Source organism: Prenolepis imparis, unplaced genomic scaffold (genome assembly GCF_030444845.1).
Source record: "Prenolepis imparis isolate NDT839.2.m4 unplaced genomic scaffold, iyPreImpa1.0 SCAF_5, whole genome shotgun sequence".
Classification (NCBI taxonomy): Eukaryota; Metazoa; Arthropoda; class Insecta; order Hymenoptera; family Formicidae; genus Prenolepis; species Prenolepis imparis.
The window spans coordinates 18,623,610-18,641,757 of NW_028141163.1; the positions used below are offsets into that span (position 1 = coordinate 18,623,610).

Consider the following 18,148-nt stretch of genomic DNA (forward strand, 5'->3'; position numbering starts at 1 on the left):
GTCGTGAAAGAGCAAAATCACGCCCAAAGATTCCAAATGATTTATATTCTTTGCACCAACAATTAGAGATATATGAACCTACACAAAGTATCTATAAAGGCTGTGCAATATCAATTGATAACAAAATAGCGCTTATCTTTAGTAATGATGTATTATTAAATGTACTCTCTGAAGCAAGTGAAATATTTGTAGATGGTACATTTTCTGTAAGTATTACACACCCATAGTATATATGTGTATATATATATATATATATATGTATACGTAATAAAATATATTAATTAATACATACATTATCACATATATTTTTATTATTTTATAATATTTACAAATATACATGTACATATTTATAGATTGTGCCAAAAAAACCAAATATTACTCAATTGTACAGTATACATGTTCGCTATGCTGATATGGTATGTTTTACTAAAAAATTTTTAATCGTATTATATGTATGAAATATGTATATGTCAAGCCTAGATAAAGTTATTAATGTAGTTTGTTATCTGAGAGAGACCATTTACGCTAAGCATCATTGTCACCAAAAGAAAATAGGATAATATAAGGTAAAAGTACCAACTTCTTAACATATCCCTATTTTTGGACACTTTTGTATAATTTTAATCTTTAAATAAGAACAACAAGTTTACAATTATATAACTAAAACTTTAAGATGCAAGAAAAGAGAATATGTATTATTATTATTATTTTCTATATATTAGAAATCTTGTTATTATTTAAAGATTAAAACTACAAAAGTGTCCAGGAAGAGGAACAAATGTATTCAGGAATTCGTACTTTTACCTTAACTTCTTTATTTGTTTTTATTACTTCCTTTTTTTGTTTCGCGCTCAGCGCAAACGACCAAATAGTCGATTGCGTTAGTAATTTTATCTGAATTCTTCCTATGAACATGTGAATTTTATAAACTATTTTATTGATATAGGGCATAGCGGTAGTTTTTGTGTTATGTGAGGTACGTTCTGCTTCTCTGTATAAGGCAATGTGGGAAAAAATCGTTTCACTTGTACCTGGTCTAAGTAAAAATCTAAAATTTATTATGATGGATTATGAAAAGGCAGCTATAACAATAATGAATCAGCAATTTCCAGCTGCTTCTATTCATGGTTGTTGGTTTCACTATTCACAGGTATATTTAATAATTAAAAAAAAGTACAAATGTTTAATGTTGCATTATGTTAATAATAAATGTTTTCTTCTGCGTTCTAGGCGCTTTATAGAAAATGGCGACGCCTACAGCTAAATAGTGCACCTGCCGAATTGTTATCCATGGCCATATCTATGGCATTAGCACCTAGTTCTTTATTTTTGGATTCATTGAATCTTATGCAAAATGTTGCAGATCGCGTTTCTGCAACTTATCCAAATGTATTATTATTCATGGCTTATTTACGTAACACTTGGTTACCTATAGCATCCAAAGTGTCTGTACATAATTGTCCTGTTCGTACAAATAACTTAGTGGAAAGTTTCCACCACATTGTGAATCAAAAAGTTGGTACAGTTCATCCAAATCTATGGGTATTTTTAGGTATATATATATATTTTTAAAATTTTCTTCTGCATAATACATATATATTTTGACAGTTTGCTTATATTGCGTTCACATTTTTACATACATATGTTGCATGTACAGTGATCATTTTGTTTTGTAGAACACTTGTCGGAAATTATAACTAACCAAGAAATTGATTATTCTCGCTTGCGAAATAATATACGTGTTAGACGACCACGCACACGATCTAATAAACAAAGAAATATTCAAATTAAAGAAGGACAAAGTGCTCTTATAAATGGAGATATTTCTTTAGAACATTTTTTGCATATGTTTTCACGCTTTAATCAACATTATCAGCAACCAGAATTACTGCCTGAAGGTAAATATTAATATAACTTTTTTATTAAAATGTATATTCATATTTTAAATAGATTTTAAAATATCTTCTAATTTTTTTCTAGAATTTATAAAAACTTAAATTATATGTAAATAATAATTAGATACTTAAAAAGTCGCTAGTAAAATTTTAAAATAGGAACGAAGTAAAGTCGACCCAACTAGCCAAAATTATATTTATTTAAAAAACACACAACGTTTCGACCATATGGATGTGGTCCTTATCAAGTGTAATACTGAAACAATACAGTTTTAAATCATAAGTGTGAGACGGTTTGATATGTCAAAAGTTAGAGATTTTTTACATACTTCATTAGTAGAGGTGCAGCCAAATTAACGATAACGTCAACTTTTCCATAATATAGTTACAACATATTTAAATAAACATAACATAAATTCAATTTTGTCAAAACATTTGAAAGAGAGAAAAAGAGAAAACGATCCTATCGTTATGATGATTCGTCAAAAACTAAATATATAAAGCCAAAGATTATACGACCTTTATAATTTTATCATAAATGTTATTGAGATTCTCAGTGTCTTTATGTAGGTTAATTGTATTGCTAACTTTTTTGATAAAAAACATCTCTGCGATTTCTCTCTTTCTAACATGTTTTTCGCTGTGCAATATAACGGGTGATGTCCAATCAAAATCGTGTCCATATGTTAGTCTATGTTTACTTATAACAGAATGATTTGTCGCATGTAATTTTATATTGTTACAGTGTTCTTTTACACGAGTGCGCATATGTCTCTTTGTTTGCCCGATATATGAGGCATTACAATTATTACAATTAATTTTGTATACAACATTAGTTCTATCATTGTTGGGCAATGAATCTTTGCCTCGTTTTATTAATGTGTCCAATTTATTGGCTATTTTATAGACGACATTAGCGCCGGCATTTTTTAGCGAACGACCAATGCTCTCACTCACAGTTTTTTAAATAAATATAATTTTGGCTAGTTGGGTCGACTTTACTTCGTTCCTATTTTTAAATTATATGTAATACTTTATTGATTACAGCCAATGATCATGAAGAAATAGATGCAAGTTTACTTTCAGATAGAATTCCAGAATCAGGTCAATATGAACTATCTAGCTTATAATTAGTATAACAATTATAGTGTACACACATAGATACAGCTTGAGTAATAAATTACAATCTTTTTATCTTATTCCATGTTTAGTTGAAACTAGACACACTCAAAATTTTAATCGAAGACGACAACATCGTTCTCGCAATAGTTTATCAAGGCAAGAGGAAATTTCTCCATCCATTGAATCTTCAGGTAAAATTGCATTTCAAAGAAAATGAATAATTTTAAAGATTGGACAATTAAAGTAAATCATGATATAAATATAACTTTTCCACTAAATATTTTATAAAAGATATTCTTTGACGCTGTATTATCTTATTTTACATTTATTGCAAATTCAAGTCAAATTCATAAATATTTTAACAGTAAAAAAATTTTTAAATCTATATCTCAGCTATTTGTATTTAAACATAAGAAATTTTTATATTTTTGTAATTAAGAAATTAAATTCTCTTAGTTACAATAGTCTTGTACTAGCAATGCAATATACAAAGTGTCAAATTTGTAATTACCTAGCAAACACAGAACATTGCAGCAACATTGTGGCAATGTTGCACCATTGTAGCAACATTACAGCAATATTGCAACATTGCCGCAATGTTCTGTGTTTGCTGGGTATATACCAAAATATCTCTTCTATAATGTACATATCTTAGAAAAAAATTTTAGACAAAAGTTTCATGGTATAAAGTAATGTATTTAGTCGTATTAAAATTTTGAATTTGGGTTAGGTTAGGTTAGGTTACTAAGATCAAATCAAGGTCAACACATACACACTTTGGTTTCTTTAATATAGGAACTCTTATTTTTTATTTTACAAATTGATTTTTTCTATTCATATATTATTCTGCATATAAAAGTGTTGAGATAATTATCGAAGAGTAAATACTTTATGAGATATTTCACATTTTATTCTGATATTTTTTGATATTAATGAGTAATATCTCATAAGTAACACTCCGATAATTTTATTTTAATACTTTTATACATAGAATGGGGCGGAAGCGGAATCGATTGATGATACATTTTTTGCATATAGTTAGATCAATGTAATTGCAAAATACAATCGAATTTTTAAAAATATTTTTGTTTTTATCATTAATTGATTCTTTCCATCATAATAAGAATATTGAAGTAAGGTTGTCGAAAAGCAAGAGTACTTTGTAAAATATTTTACATTTTATGCTAAAAAGTATCACAATTGAATATTTTATAAAGTATTCACTTTTCAATGATTTTATTTTAATACTTTTACATGTGTGAAGAGTGACAAGTAAAATAAATTTGTGTTATAAAAAATAAAAGTTCTTATTTAAAAAATCAAAGTTGACCTTTATCTAATCTTATTGTTAGTGATGCAACCCAAGATAAAACTGTTAACATGACTAAATATATTGCTTTATACTCTACAACTTTTGTTGGAAGCATTTTTTTCTACAATGCATCACTGAGAACATATTTTGCTATATCACTTAAAACAGATACCCTGTACAATTACTAGATTGCAGATTTTATGCAAATGCATATTTTTATTGAGTTGAATAGAGAACTAGAATTTTGATAAATTTTCATATACAAACCATATGTGTATATATGTTATTTTTACTGTATTACTGATATAATAATTACTCGAAATACAAAAATTCATGTGGATTCAATGTAAAATGCGTTTTTGTATAAACATCCGAAATCTAATAATTATAAAATAATTTTTTATTGGGATACCTCTACATTAAATTATCAATATATACAGGGTGTCCCAAAAGTCCCGGACCGATAAAATATTTCGAAAATAAAGCATTTTTGAGAAAAACGTTTCAAATAAAAGTTGTAGGGTTTAAAAAGTTCTATTTATTAGCCTTATCAGTTTGACCTTGGGTGGCGTCTTTCAAGGCCATTTCAGACTAACTTCTTTCGTGTCTAACTTATGTAAATTGACTTAATTTTTCAAAATATAATTGTCTGTGTTTGAAATAGTTGGATAAGGTATTGATATTTTGTTTGGATTTACTAATATGGTTTTTTAACGTTTAATGACACATTAAATTTAAAAACTTTTATCAATATAAAAATATTAAGAATTAATTTTATTTTATTTTTAATTTTAGATACAGAAATAGAACAATCAACTTTACTGAATATTAATGAAAATTTTGTCGCAGAAGAAAGTAATATGTATAATGAATGTATTACCACAACTGAGAGTGTTACAATATTAACAGGTATATTATAATATTTATTTTGTAAAAAATAGGATACTCATAACAATTAATAAAACTAATATAATTTTGTCTAAATTTTGTATATCTTAAAATTTTTCCACTAATTGCTTATATGTACATCGTAATACTTCATAAAATATTTTATATAAATATATAGAATTATAATACAACTTATTTACATATAAATATCTTATCGCATAATACATTATGTATAAATAATATTTACTTCCATATAAGTAATTTTGTTTACATCTTTATAAATATTTTGATATTTTCTTATAGACGATGAAGAAATTTACAGAATACCAGAGGATGATTACTCCTTTTTGGATGAGAGTCTTACATCATCTGAAATAACATATAATAAAATAGATGATATACAAAAAATTATTGACGACAATAATGAGCCACGACCAGAAGGTAACTGCATTATATGCTTAAGTCAAAAAGCATTATATATATTTGTACCATGCAGACATTTATGTGCGTGTAGCACCTGCAGCAATAATTTAATACATAAAAGATGTCCAATGTGCAATCTACCCTATGATAACTGCATAAAAGCAATTTCATCTTAAAGAAAAGTAAGTAAAAAACATGAGACTTATATGCGCACATTTTAAAACAAACACCCCTAATTAGATTATCCAAATATAAATCCAATTCTACTTAATTAAGCAATTTGATTTATCAATTATTTCAAACGGCACTTATCTAGAGATATCTCGTATACAAGGTGCCCCACTTTAAATGCAACAGTAGAAAATTCATCTCGAAAACTAATCAATATCGAAAAAATCAACGTTTTAGGTTTCGGAGGTTTAGGAGAAGGAAGTACATATAATGGTGATATTAGTATGACCTTGAAAATGTAAAAAAGTTATAAAAATTCCACTGCAACTTGCAATTACAATCTAACTATATGCAAATATTAGTATTAACAATTGATTCTTCCCGCCAATCTATGCATAAAAGTATTATCGTAAAATGAATACTTTACAAGATATTTCACGCTGATATTTCATTTTAAGCCGAAAAGTATTAGAATAAACTAAAATAACTCGTAAAGTATTTATTTTACGATGATCACACCTCAACATTTTTATACGCAGAATGATGAGTGAAATTAATATATGTAATAAAAAATAGTTCTATTTAAAAAATTCTAGTTTACCTTATTAATTTGACTTTCAAAAGATTATCCAAGATCAAACCAATAGCACTATTTAATATCCTTCATAAAATCTTAGAACTTTTGTCTGAAACATTTTTATTAAGAACATGTAGTTTGTGAAATATTTAAGGTAGAGAAAATACCCTGTATAATAGGTTATGCAACTTTCTCTATATATTTATAATATTTTGTCTAACATTAAATAATAAAATTATTTTTGTTATTTCAGAAACATCTATATAACAGAATTCATAATTCTGTAAATACAAAAATTCTTTACAAAAAAAGAGTTCCAAAACTACCAACAAAGCCAAAATTGTCGAAACCGAAGGACCTGCAGAAATAAGCGTAAATAATATAGTTAAATGTATATCTCCACTAAGCGTATGCATAGTGCAAAAAGAAAAAGGAAAAAAGTAGAGCTTTGCGGCGCGATCCGAGTATATCTAATAATAACGCGTGATCGCGGAGAGAGAGATGTAAGGAGAAATATAATCTTTCGGGAAATATAAGCAGTCGGGATTTTGTTTCTGAAAAATGAGAGTTGGCTCGTCCAAGTTGAACGACCGTAGATGTACGATCGATTCCCGAAGATTGATTTGTAGCAAAATATATTTGGTATAGCATCAACGTGTAATTTTCAGTTCTCTTTTACGCTCGGCATTCATTTTTTTTCGGTCTTATTTTATCTCTGTCTCCGAGACATGGCTGCGCATTTGAGCATGTGATACTTATTCATATCTATAATATATCATATCAATATTAAAAATAATAGTTAAGACAATTTGTAATAAAAATGGAATGTTCTTTTTATTGTAATTATAACTACCGAATGTATTTGTGACAGCGTTTCGACTCTGATTCGTTTTATAAGTAGCGACGTAGATTTTAGTTAATTCGACAGAAACAGTTTGGTTCTATTTAATTTCTTGCTTCATATTCTCGTTGTCTAAGGTATGAGCACAAGGGCGACGTAAAAGACGTAAGTCAATATTGCAATATTTCCGAAAAATGTTATTAAATTCCATAATAACTATATAGCATGTTAAACTTACGACATACGCCGAAGCTTATGCGCTGTTTACATCTACGATTTACGCTGTTACGTCGCCTTTGTGCTCACACTCTTATGCAAAAAAGTATTTTGTAGATTTCATAGGTGCAACAAAATTAGATGTTGTGTGTTAGGGCCACCGCACAAGCTTTTTTGTAACGCGTTATATTACATTAAGCACTGGCCGTTAACTTAAACTCGTACGTAACTTCAGTCAACGCACAAAGAAAATCGTAACGTTGAAAGTAACGCGTTATAAAAAAAACTTGTGCGGTGGCCCTTAATATAAAGCGAGTGTAATGTAATAATTTTTTACGTGCAATAACTCCTGCAATAAATATATTACTATTTACGTGTAATAAATATACTATTCTTTAGGTCATTATCGTTTAATTGTTTAAAAAATTCCTCTTCATCATTGCTCTTTATTGTAAAAGATTAAATAATTTATAAATAAAGAATAATTATCCAAAATAAAATTTTGCAACCTTAGCAAATACGTTATCTGTGCTTTCGAATAGAGAATTGTTTTAATTATATGCAATGAACGATATATCATTTCGCAGTCTTATATACAGCGTTTATGTTTTATTACGTTATTCTCTAAATCATTCTTCTTATAAAACACTCTTAATCATTATCTATTCATCAGACATATTAAAATACACTTTGTTCCGTTTTAACATTAAGGTTTTGCGAGAAATAAAGTTTACATATACATGCCAACGCGAAACAAATACAGACTTATCGTAGTGCAATTAAAGCGTTAAATTTTTTTTAAGAGAGGGAAAAATACATAGAGAATACCTTCAATACGATTTACCAGCGTGCAATACTACATTGTGCGCGCTCTTGAGAAAATTTGATCCCTGTTTCAGCACCGTGTTAGGCCGCGCCGCGCAATCTGCAGGGCGAGCAAGTGAGAATACACAGAAATCTCTTGACGAGAAGATTCACAAACGTTAACGTCCCCGGTGCGCTTCGCAAAGGCTGACGGTATCGTTGAAACCTGTCGTCGCACTCTTCGTCCTCTTCGTATTCATAATTGTAATTGTACGATGTTGAAAGATAACGCGAATAATAATAAAAGTAATATTGACGATGACGTTGATGACGCTGATGCTGTTGTTGATAAGGATGCTGGATACGATGCATGCACCTCCTAGTCTCCAAGTCGCTGAGTCCTGGCAGTGAAGGGCGGGCTAGTGTACGCGCCGACGCTGTATTATATTATATTAATTAAAATAGAGAAAAATTTCTGTCAAGTTTCAAACTTAATGATATTCACATATTTCAATGCTCACAAAATATGGTTAAATTAATCGTTTCAATAATATAGATGCAATGAGAGAGATGATTATACATATAATTAAATATCGCTGACACATTTCCTAACCTCGAAAGACCTATATCTTTCCTTATTTGCTACTAAGATTTAAGGTTCACAATCACTGCAATACATAAGATACAGCAAACCTAAAAAAGAAAAAATATCTCACGTACCGTAGTAGACTGCGTCAACTAATTGGTTCACATAAGATAAAAAATTTTATTAATCGCAGCATTAAATAGATCACGTTCAATAAGATCAATTTCAACGCGTGTCGTGTGTGATGAATCGGGACCGTGATCAATATTAATGTGGTCAATCGGGACCGTGGTCAAAATCGGGACCGTGGTCAATTGCAACGTGGTCAATTGCAACGTGGTCATATGTAACGTGGTCAACCGTAACGTGGTCAACCGTAACGTGGTCAACCGTAACGTGGTCAACCGTAACGTGGTCAACCGTAACGTGGTCAACCGTAACGTGGTCAACCGTAACGTGGTCAACCGTAACGTGGTCAACCGTAACGTGGTCAACCGTAACGTGGTCAACCGTAACGTGGTCAACCGTAACGTGGTCAACCGTAACGTGGTCAACCGTAACGTGGTCAATCGTAACGTGGTCAATCGTAACGTGGTCAATCGTAACGTGGTCAATATCAACGTGGTCAATCGGGACCGTGGTCAATCGGGACTGTGGTCAATATCAACGTGGTCAATCGTGACCGTGGTCAATCGGGACCGTGGTCAATATCAACGTGGTCAATCGTGACCGTGGTCAATCGGGACCGTGGTCAATTGGGACAGTGGTCAATATCAATGCGGTCAATCGGAACTGTGGTCAATTAGGACCGTGGTCAATATCAACGTAGTCAATTGCAATGTGGTTAATATCAACGTGGTCAATCGGGACCGTGGTCAATCAGGACCGTGGTCAATCGGGATCGTGGTCAATCGGGAGCGTGGCCTATCGGGACGGTGGTCAATCGGGACGGTGGTCAATCGGGACCGTGGTCAATCGGGACGGTGGTCAATCGGGATCGTGGTTAATCGCAACGTGGTCAATATTAACGTGGTCAATTTCAACGTGGTCAATCTCAACGTTGTCAATCGGGACTGTGGTCAATATTAACGTGGTCAAACGGGACGCTCCCGTATCATGACGTCATTGAAACGTCACAGATATCCCCCTCCATTTTGCTTCCAATGCTGCAGCCGGAGAGGTAGTACGGCTGAAGCGTTATTTGAATCTTCGCAAAGCGCGGGAAATTGTGTGCTAGTGGACTAATTGCGTACTAGTAAACTAATTGTAAAACGTAGTGTGAATTAACGTGATAATAGACACTAATACGAAATTGACAAACGCTTAAAGAGTTTGGAAACGCTTCAGATCGGTCGATATGACAGCGTTGATAGCGTTAGTAACGTTAATCGACCGTTTCATGGAAGCGTTAAAAACGAAAACGTTCAAAGCATTCGAGAGTGGCAACTCGACCGCACCCCAAAACACATATATGTATTGATTAACGAAAATAGGAATGGTTTCAAAGATAAAATTCTGGAGGCTTTCAATATTGAGGTAAATAACAAAGATGTTTCTAACAATATATCCTCCTGTTCGATCGAAACTGTCAAAAATGATACAATCGGCGCACTTTCGAAAGAATTTAATTTAATCATATCGGCCGAACAATGGAAAACAATTATGCCTATACGAAAGTTCTATGGAAGACGATATAAATATGTTTTACAAAACAGTTGGACTGATATTATAGCTGATAAAATATGGCAGCAACAAAAATTTCGTTGTACAATATTGTTTAAAAAGCACGATGTTCATCACTCGAGTTCCGCGAAGTATTATATCGGTATTTACGGTTTTTGCAAAGAATGTAACGCGATTATAAAAGATAAGATTATACATAAACGGCGCGATAATGTCGACGTAAAAATACATTTTGTAGTATTTAATATAGAAGAAGAAAGGCATTCTTATATAACAAAACGGCAATTAAGGGGTAAACGTCGTAAAATTGTTACTACCACATTAATTGAAAAAAAATGGATGCTATAACATTTCGTAGACAAGAGGCTAAACGTCTCAAAAATTTTGGTGATGTCGAACCCTCAATTCTTCCTAACGCTGCTGTTTTACGGAAAGCAAAAGAGCAAAGATTATTAGAACGGTACGGATTTCTATACGCAAATCCTATTTTAAATTTATTGCAAAGTTCGAAACAGGGAAAACATTTTGGTGCTATTCACAATATTGGATTGTTAGATTTTTTTTGTATTTATTGGAGTCTCGAGCAGCAATTATTATACAGAGCAAGGAGCAAAAATAATCCAATAGACTTCATGACAATTGATGCTACTGGAGGTGTTATGAAACGATACTCTAATTGTGAACCGCCAATTTTCTTATATCAATGTATATATTGATAATGATGGAAGTATTCCAGTATTTCAAATGGTATCAGCCGATCATAAATCAATGCATATTGGATATTTCTTGCGTAAGATATTAGCAAAAGGAAATGAAACTCCGCGCATGGTCGTTTGCGATTTTAGATGGGCGATTTTAATCGCTGTTGCAGAAGTATTTGCAAAATGCATTGATTTACATTACTTAAAAAAATGTTTTAATATTTTGCATGATATTGGTGACACGATGCCATCGTGTTTTATAAGATTAGATGTAAGCCATTTTATATCTATGATATCGAGATGGAAGTGTCTCAAACAAAAGGATAAATTACTTGTCCGTAAATTTTATTTACGTTGTTTAAGTCAAGCGTATAAAATGACTTCTCTAGAAGAATTGCATTTTTTGAAGCAATTCTTGTTGTAGCGTTAAGTGAATATGTTGGCTCCAATGAAAACGGAGAGGAATTACTGTCTCAATTACATTTACAATATTTGAATGGTATAATTAAAACTGTTTCCACACCGGAAATATCAGATGAAATAAATGAGAATACTGATCGCGATGAGACAGAGAAATTGGAAGATGATGATCAGAATACTTCCGACTGGTTTCAATGGAGTTCCAACATAATGCCATACGATTAGCAATGAATTGTACTGAGGGAACAACAATAAATGCTTGCTACGAGGGTGGTTTGAAAAGTCCGTGCAAAGTCAGAGAGATGGCACCACTGGTGTGTATCGGAGTTATTTTTAGTTAGTAGCATCTCTTGGAAGAACACACCAAGTTTCAGCCAGATCGGTCTATTTCTCTGTGTTTGGCGTTCGTTTGAATCAAGAAAGTCGAGTGATTTCCAAAAAATGGATGAAAGAGAATTTCGTGTGTTGATAAAACATTACTTTATGAAAGGCAAATCGCCTCAGAAGACTAAGGAGAAGCTTGATAAACATTATGGTGAATCTGCACCTTCGATTAGAACAGTTTATAAGTGGTTTCAAAATTTTCGGAGTGGCCATGTGAGCACAAGTGACGCTGAACGTTCTGGACGCCCTATTGAGGTCACTACTCCAGAAATCATTGATAAAATCCATGATATGATGGATGATAGAAGAGTGAAGGTGCGCGAGATTGCTAGTGCTGTGGGCATCTCGAGTGAACGGGTACATAATATTTTGCATCAACATTTGGGCATGAAAAAGCTATCCGCAAGATGGGTGCCGCGATTGCTCACAGTTGACAACAAACGAAATCGTGTGAGGTGTTCCAAGGACGGTTTGCAGCTGTTTCAGCGGAATCCACAGGACTTTAAGCGTCGTTTCGTCACTGTGAACGAAACATGGATACACCACTACACGCCTGAGACCAAGGAACAGTCCAAACAATGGGTTGCCAGCGGGGAGTCTGCACCAAAGAAGGCGAAGACCGTTCTTTCGGCCGGGAAAGTTGTAGCGACTGTCTTTTGGGATTCGCAAGGAATAATCCTCATCGACTATTTGGAAAAGGGCAAAACTATTACAGGTGCATATTATTCATCGTTTGAAAACCGAGCTGCAAGAAAAACGTCCACGATTGGCTCACAAAAAAGTCCTTTTCCATCACGACAACGCACCAGCTCACTCATCTATAGTTGTAGCAGCAAAATTGATGGAATTAAGGTTCCAACTCGTTCCGCATCCCCCCTATTCTCCAGATTTGGCTCCCTCGGACTACTACTTGTTCCCCAATATGAAGAAATGGCTGGGGGGAAAGAGATTTTATTCAAACGAGGAGGTGATTGCGGAAACGAATGCCTATTTTGCAGAGTTGGACCAATCTTATTATTTGGAAGGGATCAACAAACTGGAGCAGCGTTGGACGAAGTGTATAAGCCTAAAAGGAGACTACGTTGAAAAATAAAAAAAGTTTATCCCGAAAAATTAAGTAGTTTTCATTTTTGCACGGACTTTTCAAACCACCCTCGTATAATCTCGATTTTGCAAAAATGATAAAAACACGTTTAATTCCATATGTGGTGCTTTGGAGCGGCGTAATGCGATTGTATTTTTAGATAGGTAAAGAAATAGCTACTTCTTTTTCCGTTGAGACGGCATTTACAGATTTGAAAAATCGCGCATTTAAAAATCAATTGCCAATGAGAGCCGACAAATTTATACACGAACATCTCGACTATCTTGACGGAAAAATAAAATTGGCATTGTGTCAAAAAGATACTTTAAGTGTTAATTATGAAGCAGAATCAAGTAACGCTTAATTATTCTGCAAGTTCCGCAGAAATGCAAACAGATCTATCAATAGATGACTGTTCTTATTCTAGTACAATTGACTATAACGTGACACAAAATATTAACATAACAGAAGACAATGATAAAAGTAATAAAACGGTTGATACCATTGTTAACAATAATAACATAAATTACAACAATAACGATAATGATAACAATAACAATAATAACAATGATGATAACAATGATATAAATAGTTCGATTGATACCATCATTATCGGTAATGAAAATCAATTAAGTTGTAATATCCACGAAAATTGGCGAGGTCTTATTCGTAACTCACCGGACGAGCAATGTTCTGCTCCAAAAAAACGACGTAAACCATCATACTTAGATAAGTGTCCAGAATGGGGGGGGGGGGACTACATCAAATTAGCGAGAGATCAAAATATACCACTTATGCGGAATGATAATATATGCAAAGGCGTCAATATCGATAATAAAGTCATAACCATTTGTCAAACTTGTGCCTTCGACGCGGTACTTCATCTAGTCGCAAGCGGCATTGCAAGTATAAATTCCTACGATGACAAAATAAAAAAGTTTCTAGAAAATCCCACTATAAATCTAGCTGTGTCAATATTACATGCTGGAAAAATTACGACAAATCACTACAAAGAAAGAGTTAAAATCTTATTAAATCTTCCGCTTTTTAGTAACGCTTTAATACCCGTAGGATTTCTAAATTAAATACCGAATGCAATGTTGCACACTTAATTAATTATTTATTTACTGACATACCGAGTTGTCAAAAAAATATTGTATGTTTTTGCGGCTCCTCACGTACAAATCAAATTATAGAATTAAATGTAAATGTAGACATACTCCTCTGCAAGGGATTGCAATATATGCAAGAAGCAATCGACAACACTTTGGCGGTTGCAACAAAGTGTAGAAAATGTTCAAATATCATTGTTGAAAACATTGAGTATGATCCACATTTATTTATCGATACCACAGTATTTACTGATGAACGATATGTTAAATGAGACAAATCAATTATACACAGTTTTGATACAGTCGCTATAAGTATCATGTTAAATTTAAAAAAATATATTTTAGTTGGTGTAATATATTACACAAATTCATCTAGTAGTGCTAATAGCGGGCATTATGTCACATATACACGATCTGGAGCCCAGTGGTATGAGTAGGATGATATAAAAAAAAAGAAATATTGTGAATAAGAACACTAGTATAAGTCCACATATTATTTTTTATGTTAGCGCTGAAATATAAATTTTATTATTAAATATATAAATATATTAATATATTAAATATATTTATTAGTAATGAAAGATGTTCGTGATATTTCTAAGATCTTTTTTCAAAAATTTCTAATTATAAAATTATATATAAATATAATACATAAATAAGATTGATTTATTTCTTACAGTCTCACCCATGATGTTTATACATCATCTCATCCGTAATATTATATGCGTACATTTACCTGCACGTTAGGGACGTATGCTTCTTGACATAACCGTATAATACACTACATCATCGATTACTAATCATTTCGTCTACAAGAATTACTTTTTGTATGCCAGACAACTGACTGCGGCATAATAAATAGAAATAAGGATAACGTCAAATTCCAATTTTTTTTAGAATTTATTCTAACGCATAGAACTATTATAGAATTATAGAAAACTATCGTTAAAACTGCAAAAAATCATCAGCACGACACTTAGTAAAAATGTTTCTAAAGTATGGAACTCTTATAGAACAGTAGAAAACTACCGTTAAAACTACGAAAAATCATTAGCACGACATATTTTTACTAATTGTAAGTGTCGTGCTGAACGTAATTGTCAAAAATTGTTTAAAAAATAGTAAACAGTCAGAACTCTTTGAAAAAAATATTTCTAAAGTATAGAACTCTTATAGAACTCTCTCTCTATAGAAAACTACCATTATAACTGCGGAAAATCATCAGCACGACACATTTTCACTAAGTGTCGTGCTGAACGTAATTGTCAAAAATGGTTAAAAAAAATAGTAAACAGTTGGAACTCTTTGAAAAAATGTTTCTAAAGTATGGAACTCTTATAGAACTGTAGAAAACTATCGTTAAAACTACGGAAAATCATCAGCACGACATATTTTTACTAAGTGTCGTGCTGAACGTAATTGTCAAAAATCGTAAAAAAAATAGTAAACAGTCGGAACTCTTTGAAAAAATGATTTTAAAGTATAGAACTCTTATAGAACTCTTATAGAACTATAGAAAACTACCGTTATAACTGCGGAAAATCATCAGCACGACACATTTTCACTAACAAGGAAAGGTACCCAATTGTCACTCATGGATTTTAATGAAACTTTGTACACTTGTAAAACTATGCAAAATAATAGACACGTATTTTTTTTTATGTGCGGAGAAGCGATTTTAAGGGCAGAAACAACTCCTTGTATATATGGGGTTTTCACGTTATAAATACATTCTTGACAATTTTTTTGAAAACTTTGAGGTATTATTATGGGGTTTGCGGGGTCGCAGAATTAGAATCTGTCATTAGAATTTAAAAATACATGGCTGATTAAATATAACGCCCATACTTTGTGAGTACTTTGTGGCGAAAATCATGTTTTCTTATTTGTAGTATTATCGACAATTTTTAAAAGTACATGAAGTGTCTTGTTAAACAAGTTATTTGGAATTAATTTTTATTAAATTTAACAGTGCATACAATAATTATAGTTTCTTCAATAACAATTAGTATATTGAATTTAATTCATTAATTGTTTCTTTTGTTTTATCCCTACTACTTGTGGTATAGTCTGCCCTTAAAATCGCTTCTCCGCACATAAAAAAAATACGTGTCTATTATTTTGCATAGTTTTACAAGTGTGCAAAGTTTCATTAAAATCCGTGAGTGACAGTTGGGTACCTTTCCTTGTAAGTGTCGTGCTGGACGTGGATATTAAAAATCGATTAAAAATTATTAATTGATGCATATCGATCTGAAATTGCATATATATGCTGAACTTGTGCAGAACTATCGGGAACTCTTCCCAAAAATGATATTATTCAACGCGTTTTAGTACTTTAGAGGGGAGAGTGTCGTGCTAGATTGGCGAAGTTAGCACGACATCTGGACGTGGATATTAAATATCGATTAAAAATCGTTAATTGATGAATATCGATCTGAAATTGCATATATATGCTAATCTTGCGTAGAACTATCGGGAACTCTTTCCAAAAATATTATTCAACGCGTTTTAGTACTTTAAAGGGGAGGTGTCATGCTAGATTCGCGAAGTTAGCACATTTATTCAATTTTGATTTTTTAATATAAAAAATGCGGAACTCTTTTTAATTTTTATCAGGAACTGTAGAACTATGAAAAGTGCTTTAAGAACTCTTACTATTTTTTTAAAATTCGTAAAATGTCGTGCCAACTTCACAGACACAAAAAACAGTACAAAAATTTATGATTATGTTAGAGGGATAGAACTACTTACGTGAGACAGATTTTTTCTTGTTATTAGTTGCTATAATTAGGTTGCGCAAAAGTCTATATACAACATATCTGTGTGACTGTTTGAGCCAATATGTTTGCAGCAATTTAATTTTATTTAAAAGGTCACGACCACCATTTACCTGCAATAATGAAATTGTTTATATTATATAAGTTTTATAATTAATTAATAACCTAATTATGCGTTGAAAAGATTTTTCAATAAAGAACAAGATGTTATCTTATCTTTTTAATAACAGCAAAAATAGTACATTTATCGAAAGTAGGTTTAACTATTATTGCCTAATTTTGGATAAGAATAATCTGCAAACAAAATTAATAGCATTATTAACACAATCATAAAAAAAGATATATGGAAGAGAAAAATAGACATACTGCTAAACTTAGCCATAAAAACTAAGATAAAAGCTTTTTCTGGACACGTTACTTGATTCACAATCTAAACATTTATTTCGCTTCCAACATTTGTTCTTACTGTAATTTAGTAATGAAAAATCTTATTAGTTCAAACAATATATTTTGTGACCGGGCAGAAGCACTAAATAGTTAAAAGTAGGCTTACCGGCCAGCAGACTGTGATACTTTCGCCGTTGATATGGTCGCCAGGTACTTTGGCCTCTACAAGTACCAAGATTGTGTTAAAATAGGAATAATTCCTATTCTGCCGATGAGTCATGATTCAACGTACGTCCCTCCTTCTGTTTCAGGTACGCTGTGGTGTTATCCGGAATTCGTTGGGATCACTTGAAACATGCGTCGACACGTTGGATGATGCAATCTGGTGTCACCTTTGTCTCAGGCAACGGTCCTCAAGATGGCCGCTCGACATGCGTCGACATGTTGGATGACGCAATTACCAGGATAGTATAGTATATTACTTTGTCCGTTATAATCAATTCTACCACTTATCCCTTTTGCTTATTCGTTTTAGGTCATCGTAGAAATCTCTGGATTTTCGCCGTGGGTCGTCTGGATCGCCTAAGAGCTGCAAGGATTTACGTGGGACTTCGTTGGATGATGCAAGGATCGTTCAGGATGCAAACACACAGGTAAGTCCGGTGCTAAACACGACTTGGGTATCGGTAGTAATTCAACACTTTGATTTCAGGTCACTGTTTAAATAACTTTATTGCTACTTGTAACAAAGTCCAGGTCGCT

At 32.2% G+C, this 18,148-nt stretch overlaps 1 protein-coding gene across 1 annotated transcript in view; it reads left to right on the forward strand.

The window, feature by feature from the left end:
• LOC145936154 (uncharacterized) overlaps window positions 1–7,795 on the forward strand; it is a 9,638-nt gene extending 1,843 nt beyond the window's left edge. Inside the window, exons 2-11 of the mRNA XM_083038054.1 lie at window positions 1–206; window positions 354–416; window positions 947–1,150; window positions 1,231–1,552; window positions 1,677–1,898; window positions 2,943–2,999; window positions 3,107–3,208; window positions 5,125–5,238; window positions 5,521–5,822; window positions 6,642–7,795. The exon at window positions 1–206 is cut by the window's left edge and continues 343 nt beyond it. Of these exons, the coding sequence (XP_082894180.1) occupies window positions 1–206; window positions 354–416; window positions 947–1,150; window positions 1,231–1,552; window positions 1,677–1,898; window positions 2,943–2,999; window positions 3,107–3,208; window positions 5,125–5,238; window positions 5,521–5,816 (1,586 nt within the window). The 3' untranslated portion in view covers window positions 5,817–5,822; window positions 6,642–7,795. The remainder of the gene's footprint in view (window positions 207–353; window positions 417–946; window positions 1,151–1,230; window positions 1,553–1,676; window positions 1,899–2,942; window positions 3,000–3,106; window positions 3,209–5,124; window positions 5,239–5,520; window positions 5,823–6,641) is intronic.
• The last annotated feature ends 10,353 nt before the right edge of the window (window positions 7,796–18,148 follow it).